The sequence below is a fragment of the Lagenorhynchus albirostris genome, chromosome 9, assembly GCF_949774975.1.
Source record: "Lagenorhynchus albirostris chromosome 9, mLagAlb1.1, whole genome shotgun sequence".
Taxonomy (NCBI): Eukaryota; Metazoa; Chordata; class Mammalia; order Artiodactyla; family Delphinidae; genus Lagenorhynchus; species Lagenorhynchus albirostris.
Genome location: NC_083103.1, coordinates 52,085,543 through 52,099,329, shown reverse-complemented (window position 1 = coordinate 52,099,329; position 13,787 = coordinate 52,085,543). Strand labels below are relative to the sequence as shown.

General features: G+C 37.6%; 1 protein-coding gene across 4 annotated transcripts in view; it reads right to left on the bottom strand.

The window, feature by feature from the left end:
• POLD3 (DNA polymerase delta 3, accessory subunit) overlaps positions 1–13,787 on the bottom strand; it is a 52,063-nt gene that overhangs the window by 19,316 nt on the left and 18,960 nt on the right. For all 4 annotated transcript variants that reach the window (XM_060160012.1, XM_060160013.1, XM_060160011.1 and 1 more), the window contains 5 exons: positions 12,641–12,743; positions 8,461–8,500; positions 6,795–6,927; positions 1,756–2,020; positions 592–664 (listed from right to left, as the gene is read on the bottom strand). In XM_060160012.1, coding sequence (XP_060015995.1) covers positions 592–664; positions 1,756–2,020; positions 6,795–6,927; positions 8,461–8,500; positions 12,641–12,742 — 613 coding nt within the window. In that variant the 5' untranslated portion in view covers position 12,743. The remainder of the gene's footprint in view (positions 1–591; positions 665–1,755; positions 2,021–6,794; positions 6,928–8,460; positions 8,501–12,640; positions 12,744–13,787) is intronic.

The following is a 13,787-nucleotide window of genomic DNA, read 5'->3' as shown; positions in this document are numbered from 1 at the left end:
CTCCTGCATTGTTCCTGGTATTCTGGCCACATACCCCCAGGGGCTGTGTACTTGATATGAGAAGTACAAAAATACGTAGTTATTGGTTCTTTCTATATGAAAAAATCCTCTCTCTCTCTCTCTCTCTCTATATATATATATATATATTTTACATCTTTATTGGAGTATAATTACTTTACAATGGTTAAATATATTTTTTTAAATAAAGGAGATTTGCTTTCTCAAAAAGTAAATATTTATAAATGGCCATTATAAATAAACTTCTCTTTTATTTTAAACACCCATTTTCAAGAACACTATAAAACAAATATTTAATTCTCTTTTCAAGGCAGGAAGTAAAAACAGAAATAAGTAAACTACCCTCCAGGATATCTCGACTGAACCCAGCTCACCCATAAAATCTATTGTTCCAGTTGGTTATATTCATCAACATATAGATCTGTATACTACAAGTTTATGTTAGGATGCAGGAATGCCACATGGGAGTGTGTTAGATAGGTTAAAAACTGGACAAGGTGGCTTTCACCTCAGATATAATGTTATTATATTAACATTCATATATTAGTCAAAGGAAGGTAAGAACATGCTTACTCATAGCAGCTTTTCCAAAAAAATTGCTTATCGCATTCCCTTTCCCTGGTGGCTTGTTGCCTACCGAAGATGCCTAAAAGCATAGAAAAACAAAACACACATGATTTTTTTTTCCTAATGTTTAGGCTGTTCTTCAAGTAGCAGTCAAAAAATCTCTTCAATAGAAGAGCACACTCTCATGATCATACAGTCTCTATATTATTATGCCAAAACGTGTAGGCACTAGATATAAGAACAAATCCAGACCAGATAGTATTTGGTGTTAATCGCCAAAGCTTAGTTTTCCCCAGTTTTTATAAAATTATTATTCATGAATATTTCTAAACTTATTTAGAGTACATTTAAAAACTACTTAGTTTGACAGAATTAAAACACATCAGAGGCAACATGGTACAAAATGGGGAAAAACCTCCAAAACATTACATTTGTAATCATCCTAAGTGGAATGCTAAATGCTGATTCCACCACGTAATAGCAATATGACATCCAAATTACTTAACAAGATGATGATAATGTCTCCCTCACAGAAGCGATAAGAGGATTTAAGCAAAGACCAAACTGTTGGCACTCAGTAGGAGTCCTATAATTGTCAGTGCTTTCCCTCTCCCTCTCCTCTCCTTTCCCAAAGTGGAAGCTTTAAAATGACAATAATGGTAATAATAATAATGGCAATAATTATGCTTTTCTAGATTATTTTTAATAGTATGAGACTTTTCTTAAGTCAACGCACTTAAGTTAGTTGAGATGACTGAACAATAAAAAACTAAGGAAAGAGATGAAAGAAAAAAACAAGAAAAATTCATTAAATAGAATGAGAATGTTAAATACACTGGCAAAGCCCAAAATATAGATGTTCCCAAATAACATACTGCTAATATACAATTCTTTGCATTATTTCAACTGGGTCTCACAATAAGCTTATGATGTGTACAGGGCAGGCATTACATTTTACAGGAGAATCTGAGGCTTGGTGAGAAGCATTATCGAAAGAAAAAGGACTACTTCAGGTGAGAGTATCAAGAACTAAAGGATTTACACTAAAGCAGAAAAAACAGAACTAAATATCAGAACCTTAAATAATTAAACTACTACCACTGGAATTATTAAATGCTTTTCTAGTTACCCATTCTGAGCTGTAAAAGCATATTTTTAAAGAAGACTTACATTCGTTACTTCTTTAGCCTCTGTTTTGGTTTCCTTGTTGGCATCTTGGGTTTTAGAAGCAGCTTTAGAAGCAAACATGCCCATGATTCCTTTGGGCTGCTGGGAACTCTGTTTGGGGATAGGTGGGCCATGACCATTGGTAGTCAACTCATTACTAGCTTGTGGCTCAGGTGATACCGGAAGATCTGACTGCTCAAACTTTTCAAAAGATGAGGATTCAGCAGGAGCTCTAGGGACGGCAGCTGCACACTGGATGGCACTAAACCTGAGGACAGAAATGTTACATTAAATTAATTGATGTCAACATCAAACCTTATTTTTAAACTCTTGTTTCTTCCCCACAATACTTTCTAACCCTAATACTATAAAATTAGAAAATTTTAGAACTAGAATGGATTTTAGAAATTAGTTTGTGCAACAAGTACTGGAGAGGAGTGAGTGAATTATACATCTCGTTAGTAATAAAACTAAGATTGGAAGGTGTCTTCTACCAAGCCATATGGGTATTGTTGCTTTTTTGAAAAAAGCATCCTAATTCAAAATAGTAAGAATACACCAAACAATAATAAAACATTAGTAATTTCACCATCTTTGGTAAACCAAATGGTTATCTCTTGTTTTTAAAGACCTTCAACATATAGGGCTAGCAATACCATAAATACTGACTGAATCAAAATTAAGAGCTTTAAATATTAACAAATTTCCTGGCAACTCTCCTGGCCAGAATGGATCATGCTTTAAAACATGGAATAAGCTGGGAACAGAGCCACTGGCTTCTATAACCTGTGGTCCTTTAAAGTCACTTATTTAATAATTTATAATAATCCCAACTAATAGCACCAGACAAGTATGCCCATAGCTAAGTGAAGAAATTTGGAACAATTTGCATGACGTATTAAAGGGAACATTCATCTCTTCTTCTCTAATGATTGTAGATGCGCCTGTTTCACAAAAAATCCATGATGTAATGTCCTACATTGTGAATGGGTAACTGATCCAGCCTTGTCAAACAGTTGTAATTAAAGCAAAGTTTTCCAACGTTTCCTAACAAAGAAGAATATTTTATTTCCCTCAGTCTTTTGCTTATTGAGGGTAGGTAAGAGCTCCTTGAAGGTAAGTATATTATTCACCTTTTGTATTTCAGGCACCCAGTACAAGACCTGGCACAGGGAAATACAGGTTGAAAGAAAGATTATTTAAGTCACTGAAAGTGAGGCTTCTGGCTTCTCTCCTTTCTTTAGTGTATCATCTCAACTTGGGGTGGGAGAAGATGGAGGTTAAGAAACTATGTGGTGATAGCAATTATCTTACAGATCAACCAGGCACAACTCTGAGATTAACTGGCCTAAGATAAAAAATCCCTGATAATATCACTTAATTTCTGAAGTAACTTTAGGCTGAACAGCCCTGAGCTAGAGTCCACAGCTCCAAAAACCTTCCACTGATTTATTACAGTCCACATAGAAAACTCCACATTAACACAAATATTTTGTGCATCAGAGTTAAGAACAGACGGAAATCATTTCCTTTCACTCACCACTCTTCCTCTCTGGCCCTGCAGTGCTTCCATGTACAGGGAAAGAGAGCAATGTTTTATTTCATTGTCAACATCTAAAGTTGGCCCCGAGACAAGTCTTTCTCCATTTGGTCTACATTCCACACCTTAGGGTCAGGACCAGGAATTGGCAATGAGGAAGAGACCAGGTTAGGCTGGGAACATGTCCGAAGAGAGAAGAATCTGCTCAATCTAAAATTTCAACTTTCTTCCTGTCACAACACTTCTTAAAACACATGAAACAATGTGTCAGATCTCAGTTGGCCCATGATTCTCAGGACCAAATACAAACTTCTTTACTGGAGATAAATTCCTCACGTTTCTACCGAGGATACTTTAAGTATTTAAGTAAAGTTTCATTAAAGTGCTTCCTACTATCACATTTGTACTTGCCATGTTTATTTTAGCGGTCCCTATGCAAATTTCATTGTGGACTTTTGAGTCACTTTTATTCTTGTTTGCTTACTTACTAGATACAACAGAATTGATTTTTAGAGTTTGACATACCACTAGATTTTAATACAGATTATTTTTGAAATCTAATAATACAACTTACATAAACATATCTGGGTGTTAATGTTTTCTTATAATCCTTCCCTAAAAGACACCAGACATAAATTACTCTTTAGCTGCATATTCATTATTTATCTAATAAATATTTGTGTGTCTATTATACTCAAGGTTTTGAGCTGAAGGAAAAAAAAGAACCAATGTCTACCATTAATTCACTCAACAATTATTTACTTATGCTTACCATTTGCCAGGCACCATTTTGGGTATACAGTGGTTAACAAAATAGACATGATCCCTATGCTCATGGAACTTACAGAAATTATTTTTGGCAATCCTATACCTATTTCTCCTCAAGGACCCAACTTTATCAGTTATCCCATCCCCCCCGAGTATCTTCAACCATTTCTTCTTTTTATAGCTCTTTCCTAATAATATAAGTTCAAGGTATTCTCAACTTTAAAAATGTATAGGGCTTCCCTGGTGGCGCAGTGGTTGGGAGTCCGCCTGCCGATGCAGGGGACACGGGTTCGTGCCCTGGTCCGGGAGGATCCCACACGCCACGGAGCGGCTGGATCCGTGAGCCATGGCCGCTGAGCCTGTGCGTCCGGAGACTGTGCTCCACAACGGGAGAGGCCACAACAGTTAGAGGCCCGCGTACCGCAAAAAATAAATAAATAAATAAAAATGTATATATATCCTCCCTGAGCCTCAATTCCTCTGTAGCAGGTTACCTCTCTTTTTCCTCCATCTTACCGTCAAATTTCCTGGAAAGTTGTCCCTATCTGCTATCTTCCTTATATCCCGATCTACCCAGTCGACCAGAAGCTGGTTGCTCCACTGAAACTGCTGTTACCAAGGCCATCACTTTTCAGTTCCTGTTTTACTCAGCTTCTCAGCAAGGTTTGATATTGTCAACCAGTCCCTCCTTCTTGAAACTCTCTTCTTAGTTTTTAGAACTCCAGACACTCTCATGATTTTCCTCTTATTTCTGGCTGCTCCCTCTTAGGTCCCTCTTTTCTGCCCACCCCTTAAAAAACAGCTGTCACTTAAATAGTGCTTACTGTGTGCCAAGCACTGTTCTAAGTGCTTTACATATATTAATTCATTTAAACCTCTACAACCCTGAGGCTGATACTAATTTTATTAGTTTCATTTCACTGATGAGGAAACTCAAGTAGAGAGGTTAAATAATTTGCCCAAGGGGTTACACAGCTAGTAACTGTGCCTAGAGTTTAATAACTTTCTGCCCTTCTTTCAGTCTATGCATTCTCTCTGCATGACTGTATCTACTGCTGTAGCCCAATTAATTATCTATTTTCTCTAATTCCAAAATCTCTCTCTTTACCCTCAGATTTCTCTCCTTAGCTCTAGACTCCCCTATCTATTGCAAAGGACACCTCCACTTGGACTCCCCACAGGGTACTAAAACTCAACATGTCCAAAGCCAATTCATCATTTTTCCCTTCTCCCAAAGCCTGCTCCTCCTCATATGTTCCTCTTCTTAGTGATGGTACCATTATCCATCCAGCAATTCAAGCCAGAAACACGGCCATCATCCTTAACACCATGAACCCCGCCCCCATCCCCACCATACACACTCTCCTGGTCCCTAACCACTACCACACCATCCAGGTTTTGATGGTATGGCCCTTTAACCTCTGTACCTCTCCATTTCCAACACCACTACTATGCTTCAGGTAACTATCATCTCCACCTTGAATCACTGCCAACAGTTCTCCTTCCTGATGGCCTTGCCTTCAGATTATTCCCTTCAGATCCATTTTCACCATCATAGAGTGATATTTTTATGATGCAATTCTCATCATTTCAATCATCTGCTTCAAAATCTTCAGTGGCTCCCCTGTGCTCTTGGAATAAAGCCTCAACTCTTTATCCTAGTAGTCAAGCATAGAGTCTGATTCCTTGCATCATTATTTTCTGCCTCTCACTCTAATTTCCAGCCATAGAAAACTACTGTGGTTCTGCACAAGCACCACGTGTTCTCTCAGCCTTGTCCTTACTCTCCCATTTCCCTCTGACTGGCTACTTCTACTAGGCCTTCAGGCCTCAACTTCAATGCCGTACTCTTCAAGAAGCCACCTCTGTCTTGACTCCTCACTCTACCCCAACCAAAAAGGGGGGATGAGTGTCCCCCAATATCCTCCCACACTCTTATTCATATTGTAGCACTGTCACACTATACTGTAATTGCCTCCCATAGGATCATCAAGCAGGTAATGGACCATATTCACTCTATAGTATGTGGCATGTCACACGTACTCATCAGATCTTTGTTGAATTAATTCAAATTATTCTGCTTAGTACCTATCAAAGTAGTAGGTGTTCACTATATGTCTGGGGATCTGGCCTGAACCTTCCATACAAAGTAGGCGTTTGACCAAAGCTCAAAAGAGTTTAAGTAACTTGTCCAAAGCTCCTGGGCCATGAGCAACAAAGCCAAAAATCAAGCCCATGATCATCAATTTCCAAAACCCATGTGCATTATAGTCCACCTCCTCCCTGTGCTGTGAAAGATACAAAAGATGAACAAGATCTGATTCTGGCTGTGGAAGATCAACTGATTTTGGATGGAAGGTAGAGGAATATTAAATTAGGAATAGTTTTTTGAAGGATAACATTTGAACTGGCTCTTGACAGATGGGTAGGATTTAGACAAGCAGAGACTGGGGTAAAGGAGTAATGAGGGGGCCCAACAAACAACATTTCTGGTAGTAGTGACAGGATAAATACATGAGAAATAGATTTATGGGGAGTCTACTGAGGTTTTCAGTATGGGTTGTAGCTGCTATTTTTCACCTTATGATGCACTAATAAAACCAGGCATGTGTCTTACTGCAAGATAAATGGGGTTTTACTAGACTTGGCGTTCACTCTTAAGAGGCAGCCACTGTGTAAACATCTTACAAAATCAATTCGTAAAGTAGCCCACAAGAAACATTAAGGAGCTCACTTGCTGCAGTTCTGCAAGTTGCTTTTAAGGATGTCATAGTCGGTATTGAACAGAGGCCCACTGTCCTTTAGCATGGCTTTCTGGATGCTGTACACATGTACACTGGCAGTCACAGCTAGCTTGGACTTCACTGCTACAAGTCAACAGGAAAAGCAGTCTGTTAATACACAAACTTCATAGCATGTGGGGAGTTTAACAAGAAACCCTTCTGCATTAAAACCATTTGTAATCTGTGGTGGTCCAAAAAGCTCTAAAAGGCCAAACAGTATTATATACAGTATGATATCAACTCTTCTGTCTGTGACAAGGACATTATGAAAGGTAGGTGGTGGTGAGCCAGTTCTAAGTACAGTACTGTGAAGGTATCACTCATCCAGTGGACACTTAGTAAATATTAATGAATAATTGATGATACTATGATGTGGTTTTTTTTTCCCCCCAGTCAGGGAAGAATCTTATACTCTAGCATATAAACATAGCAACTGAGGAATAAGTAATTTCTGAGAAGTCTCGCTTATATAATTCAATTTTAGTTTACAAAAAGAAACTCTATATAACAAAAATACTACTAACCAGATGAGTCTGCAGAGGAAATACAGAAAAGAACATCACAAGACCAAATTTTAGGTTCCATGAAGGAAGGGACCATGCCTAACTTGTTCCAAGTCTCTAGTGCCTAGCACAGAGCTTGACACAGAGTAGATACTCACTGTGTATCTACTGAATGAATAAATCTACCACTGTGGGAATTCAGAAAGAAAATACTGGACATTTCCACCATTTTAAATACCTCAAAGTTAATTTATAAGAAAACAACTCCACTGGTAGGCATCTTTATATACAAAGTACAACACTGCACGTTTTGTCTTGAGACATAATCCAAGATCATGTGGCTGACTATTACAAAATTCCTTTGAATTGGGTATTAAAAAATAGAACAGTAGCATTAATAGTCTTGAAATGGGTAGACGAATTTAATTTAGAAGTTATACTAAGTTCTTCTGACTTCTGAAAAGCATTCTTTAATTTTCTTCCTAAAAAAACTGTTATGGAATACAACGCAGTATTTAGAGACCATTGTCTTTTGACAGTTGATGAGGTGTTCCATATGGTATTCATTAATAGTTTTTTACATGTCTGTCACAGTTTTGAAATCCCATGATAAAAGCGCTTTATTAATGTCAGCAGCCATTGGCCTTAAAAATGGGAAATTAGTGTAGTATCATATTTTAACATGTTTCAGAAATTACTAATAAAAAGAATACATGGCTCTCCAGTAAAACAGCTAAATGTACATGAGATGTTAATGACACTGATGCCATAAGAGAAAAAACTTGGGCTTCCCTGGTGGCGCAGTGGTTGAGAACCTGCCTGCCAATGCAGGGGACACGGGTTCGAGCCCTGGTCTGGGAAGATCCCACATGCCGCGGAGCAACTAGGCCCGTGAGCCACAACTACTGAGCCTGCGCGTCTGGAGCTTGTGCTCCACAACAAGAGAGGCTGCGACAGTGAGAGGCCCGCACACCGCGATGAAGAGTGGCCCCCGCTCGCCGCAACTAGAGAAAGCCCACACACAGAAACTTAGACCTAACACAGCCAAAAATAAATAAATAAATTTATTTTTTTTAAAAAAAGGAAAAACTTGCTAGATCGCTATAATACTTACCTTCCAATTTATCTTCTCTCACTACTGCAACCTTGTGGCACTGTAACAAAATAACACTTCATTGGTATTTAAAGTAGTACAACTTGCAATTTTAACGTTTCCTTGCCAAAAATTCATTTGCACTTGGATATGAAATCAGCAACATTAGGTACCCCTGAAAATGTATGTTACAGTTTAATAAAGTCAGACTCATTTTTAACTGGCTTACTTTGAAACTTCTCAATCAGGTTAAGGAAAGTGAGAGAGTGTAGATATCAGTACCAAAAACCCCCCCAAAACTCAAAAAAACACAGCAGCTCAAACTAGGAAAAGAGGAAAAAGAGGAAAAGAGGACTTTTTACTAAGTAATGTAATGAGAATTACTGTATAATCATATGGAACCAGATAAAAATTGGATCTCTCATACCATACAAAAAAAATAAATTCTAAATGGATCAGAGATCTAAATGTAAAGAATGAAACATATATATATATAGTACGCACAGGAAGAAAATATGGGTGAATTCTTCTATAAACTAATATAACCTGAGAATGAGGAAGTTTCTTGACTATAATTCAAAATCCAGAAGTAACTGAAATAATCCATAAAAACTAAAAAATCATTTTTGGATGATGAAAAAAAAAAACTTTAAGCAACGTAAAAAGACAAATGGTAAAGTGGGAAAAATATCTGCAACTTACATCACAAAGGGTTAATATATAGTTTCTAAAATAGAGAAAATAAAGACTAACTATCCTTTTGAAAATCGGCAAGAGGTATGAAAAAACAGTTCACAGAAGAGAAATGCAGATGACCCTGAAACAGGACCACATGTGCTGTGTAGAAACAGATGCTCTCCTACATTGCTGGTAGCAATGAAAAATGGAGAGGTATTTGGCAATACCCAACAAAGTTTATATATATCCTACTTCTAGGAACGTAATCTTAAAACACACTGGCAAAAACATACAAAACACATATACACTGAGCTGTTCACTGCAGCACTATATGTAATAGCCAAAGACTGTAAATAACTCAAATAACTATCAATAAGGGACTGCTGAATAAACTAAGGTATATCTATCAATGTAGGAGCATGTGGCTGTAATAAGGAAAGAGAAACATTTCTATAACTGCAACAGAGTGATGCTCGGGATAACCTAGAAACCTTAAACTGTTTTCAGTCATCATATGGTTAGTAAAATTGTTGGGTTTGCTTTTCTAAATCTCATATATTTGGCTAAAGCAAATAAATATTTATTTTAATGTTAGGAACAACCAAAATTCACAACATAAGAAAAAAGAACAATATAAAATCAAGTAAGTTTTTAAAAAATATAATTATAAATTTGAACTGGGAATTTGACGTGTCTTCATAATGCATTTTCTCTTAAAAAAAGCATTCTTAAAAATGTCATGTTCTGCAAAATTGTACAATAAAAATTACAGCGCTTATGAGAAAAAGAGCATTAGAAACTAATCACTCAAACCTATGTAATAGGAGCCCTAAAAACAATAATTGGTACCCTCAGGAGAAAATATCGCAGCCCAGACAGTTCACTGTGACTAAACGCTGCCTTAGGGGATATTAGAAATGCATAAAAACAACGCAGTGGAAATGCCAGTGCTAAAACAACGTAAACCAGAGTACAGCTATGGTTCAGGGGGATCCTATTAAAGGGGACACAGGAGTTGAGTTCAGCATCCATAATCCCAGAGCCTGGCTGGGGGCAAGCCTCTAGAGCTTTTTATCAGTTAAAGAAAAAGGGAAAACATAGCTAGTTGATGAGAGAAAGTTCTTCTTTATAGAAACATTCCAGCCAATAAATCCAGAAGGAATGACAGAATTAGAACATCACTATTTTGTAACTCCTAGTGAATTAATGATCTAGGCAATGATAAAAATCAATCTCAGCTAAAATCATTAGATGAAAAGCTAATGGGGGACCTAATAAAGAATGGATCAAGTAATAACCTCTAAAAGAATCAACCAAACATTTCATTGAAATTTTCAAAAATTCTCTGGAAGACTCTCCAGGATGAGATTAGAAGGAGGCTTTTACTTTCTATGTATTATCAAGCATTTTTTACAATAATGATCGTTGGAAAAATAGAAATTATTCGTATGCTTAAAAACCCATACAAAGCCTATGTATCTTTTTTTCTTTCTAGAAACACTTAAATTGGGCTTCTCTGGTGGCACAGTGGTTGAGAGTCCGCCTGCCGATGCAGGGGACATGGGTTCGTGCCCCGGTCCGGGAAGATCCCACATGCCGCAGAGCGGCTAGGCCCATGAGCCATGGCCGCTGAGCCTGCGCGTCTGGAGCCTGTGCCCCGCAACGGGAGAGGCCACAACAGTGAGAGGCCCGTGTACCGCAAAAAAAAAAAAAAAAAAAAAAAAACTTAAAAAAGAAATGAGAAAGAATAAGAACAAAACCTGACATTATGCTTAACAATCTGCCTTTTCTTAGCCTGGCTCTCTTAAAAGAAAAAACCATGGATAAGCATCCACACTTGGTCAGTAATTAATTCTACAGGGTTCCACAGGGCAGGGCTCTAAAATTCTCACAACCACTTCAACCACAGGAACCCTACTCTTAATATATTTTATATTTTAGGATTCCAAGATTTCATTTGATAAAGCGTTCTGCTGCTTTAAAAAAAGGTGGGCAAAAAAAAAAAAAGCTGGGCAGAATTTAAATGCCCTCTTAAACTTAGAAACAGAAGGCTTTGTACAAGCAAACCACAGCACAGAAGTTTTTAATTGATCATGGGTTACACATCTTTTTGAAAAATGGTCTCAAAAAAATGCACTGAGGAACACAATTTGAATGTACTTTCAAGGGTTCACCCAAGAATCCCTTGAACCCTAAAGACCATGCAAGAATCTGAAATTAAGAACCTCTATCATATGGGTTAGAATAAAAATCTACAACTTTATCTTAAAACATAAATTCTTAACCTTGGACCCTTGTTCAAAAGATCTGTGAACACTGAAAATTTCATGAATATGTCAACATATGCATTTTTCTTTCAGATTCTCAAGGAATCAGTGACCAAAAAAAGAATAGAAACCACTGCTTTAAAGGTACACAGTGATTCCCAGGTCAAGAATTGACTATGACTAAATGGAAGGCTTTGACTAAACTCAAGAAAGAGACAGAGGGAGCTGATTAACCCTGGAAACAAAAGAAGGCATCCAGATGCAAACTTTGGCAGAATCCATTCAAGGGCCATACAGGGAGAGGATTCTGGTCAGGTTTATTTCTGAGAGCAAATGAATCAGGTGTGCTTAATCTGGTTTCAGATACATAATGACATCTGATTCCATCTACACTTGCAAATATCTTAATTAACATCTGGCTGGCCAAACAGCTTACCAACAAGAACAGAATATGCTAGTCAGAGAATATAAGGATCTGATACCCCTAGCAGTTTTGCTTCTCCTTGTAAATTACTAAATCGCCATTCTAGTTTTGAATCTCACATGCTTGGGACTCTATTGATACAAGACAAATCCAGTCAGTATTTTGATAAATCTGGCTTCTGAATTTATGAACCTTAGGGAAAGTCAAAAGGGAAGAGGAAAACATTATCAGTGGATCCCTGAGAAGGAGTCTTGATCCTTGGGCTAAATTCTCTATGGGAGCAAAAGAACCTTCAGGTAAGAGGTTTGGGAAGTAAGAACAGAGGAGGTGTGCCTCAGTTTGGGGAAGGAAGCAAAAGAGGAGGAATTATCAAAGTTCCAAGGATCAGTCTAGTACGGGAGAAGGAATGGAGTTATCTCAGCAGAGCTTCTGGGACGAAAGCTCAGATTAAAATCAAGTTCACTTAAAAAAAAAAATTGTACTTGCTGAACACCTGAGTTTGTGGCTTGACATTTGAACGGGCTGAAAATTAACCACCATTGTCTCCAATACACCTTCAAATGGAAGAAAGAGGAATAAGAGAAGCAGTTCCGAATGTCTTGTTGCCTAGGAAAATTGCACAATAATGATAGTCTCTGTATCACAGCCGAGATAGTAGCCAAACTTCTCAAGAGTTTTAGGTTTAGTCTAAAAATCCAAAATAATCACCATCTTCAAGCAGCTTTTTAAAATTTCCATAATACTGAATCTTGTTTTTGCCCTGTGTTGTGTTATATAACACTATTTATAACTCAAACACATTTAAACTCATAATAAGATTCTGAGAACTTACGGAATGTCCATTCTGAATGAGACTGCCAGACACTAAATAAGTGACATGCAGTTGGGCTCCTGAATTTTCCTTTCGCTTCCTTTCAACATAATCATACAGCATCCTGTTACAAACAAAAGGCACAAGTAAGTCATTAGTAAAAGTTTACCTCACAACTCTTAATTCATGACTTAAAAGTTAGATATATTAAATCTGACAGTCCATCAAATATTCTACAGAATATTTTTGCTCTGTCCCTGGACAGAGAGTTAAAATAAGATGAATGGAACATAGGGGTTGGGGTCAACTTGTATTGAGCTGGCACAGTGACTAGGCAACTGAAATAAAAGAAATCTAATAATGGTCAAGTGGGACTGAGCCTGCACTAAAAGAGGCAACGACATATAATGGACAGAATAATCAATCAAGGATAAGTTCAGTCACTATCTAGCCATTTGATCCTGGATAAATTAATTAGTTTTTCTAGGCCTCTTTCTATCCTGAGGTATAATTTGGGAGGGCTGTACAAGATTGGCAATCCTCTGTTAATCTGGGATTCCTGTGGCCATCCATAACCCTCCATCCTGGACTTCCATGGTGGTCCAGTGGTTAAGACTTTGTGCTTCCAATGCAGGGGGTGCAGGTTCGATCCCTGGTCGGGGAACTAAGATCCTACATGCCTCGCGGCACGGCCAAAAAGAAAAGAAAAAAAAAAGAAAGAAAGAAAAAAAAGAACGTAAGCCTCCATCCCTCAAAACTGTAAGCAAAATGTAGGTGTTTTTTGGCAGGGAAAGAGGGGAGAGGGTGGAGATGGTTCAAGGTTTTCAACAGATTTGCAAAAGGATTACTCCAGAACGTTGAGAACCACTATGTAGATGATTGTAAGTGTACAGCTCTGAAGTTCCAATTTTATGATCATTCAGAATCGATGCTGTTTCAAAACTGCAAATGTAACAGCTACTCACACTGTCCAGTATTCATTAACCTGAGACTGCCAAACACTCAATATAGAAATAATGTTGCTTTTATAACATTTCCTAAATTCATTTTTATCCTTATGATCCACTTAGTATCAGAAGCTGATTCCCCTCAATAACTTACAGTTTAACAAAAACATCAACCAAGAGACATCATTTGTGTCGTTTATTTCAAGAAACATTTACCGAGC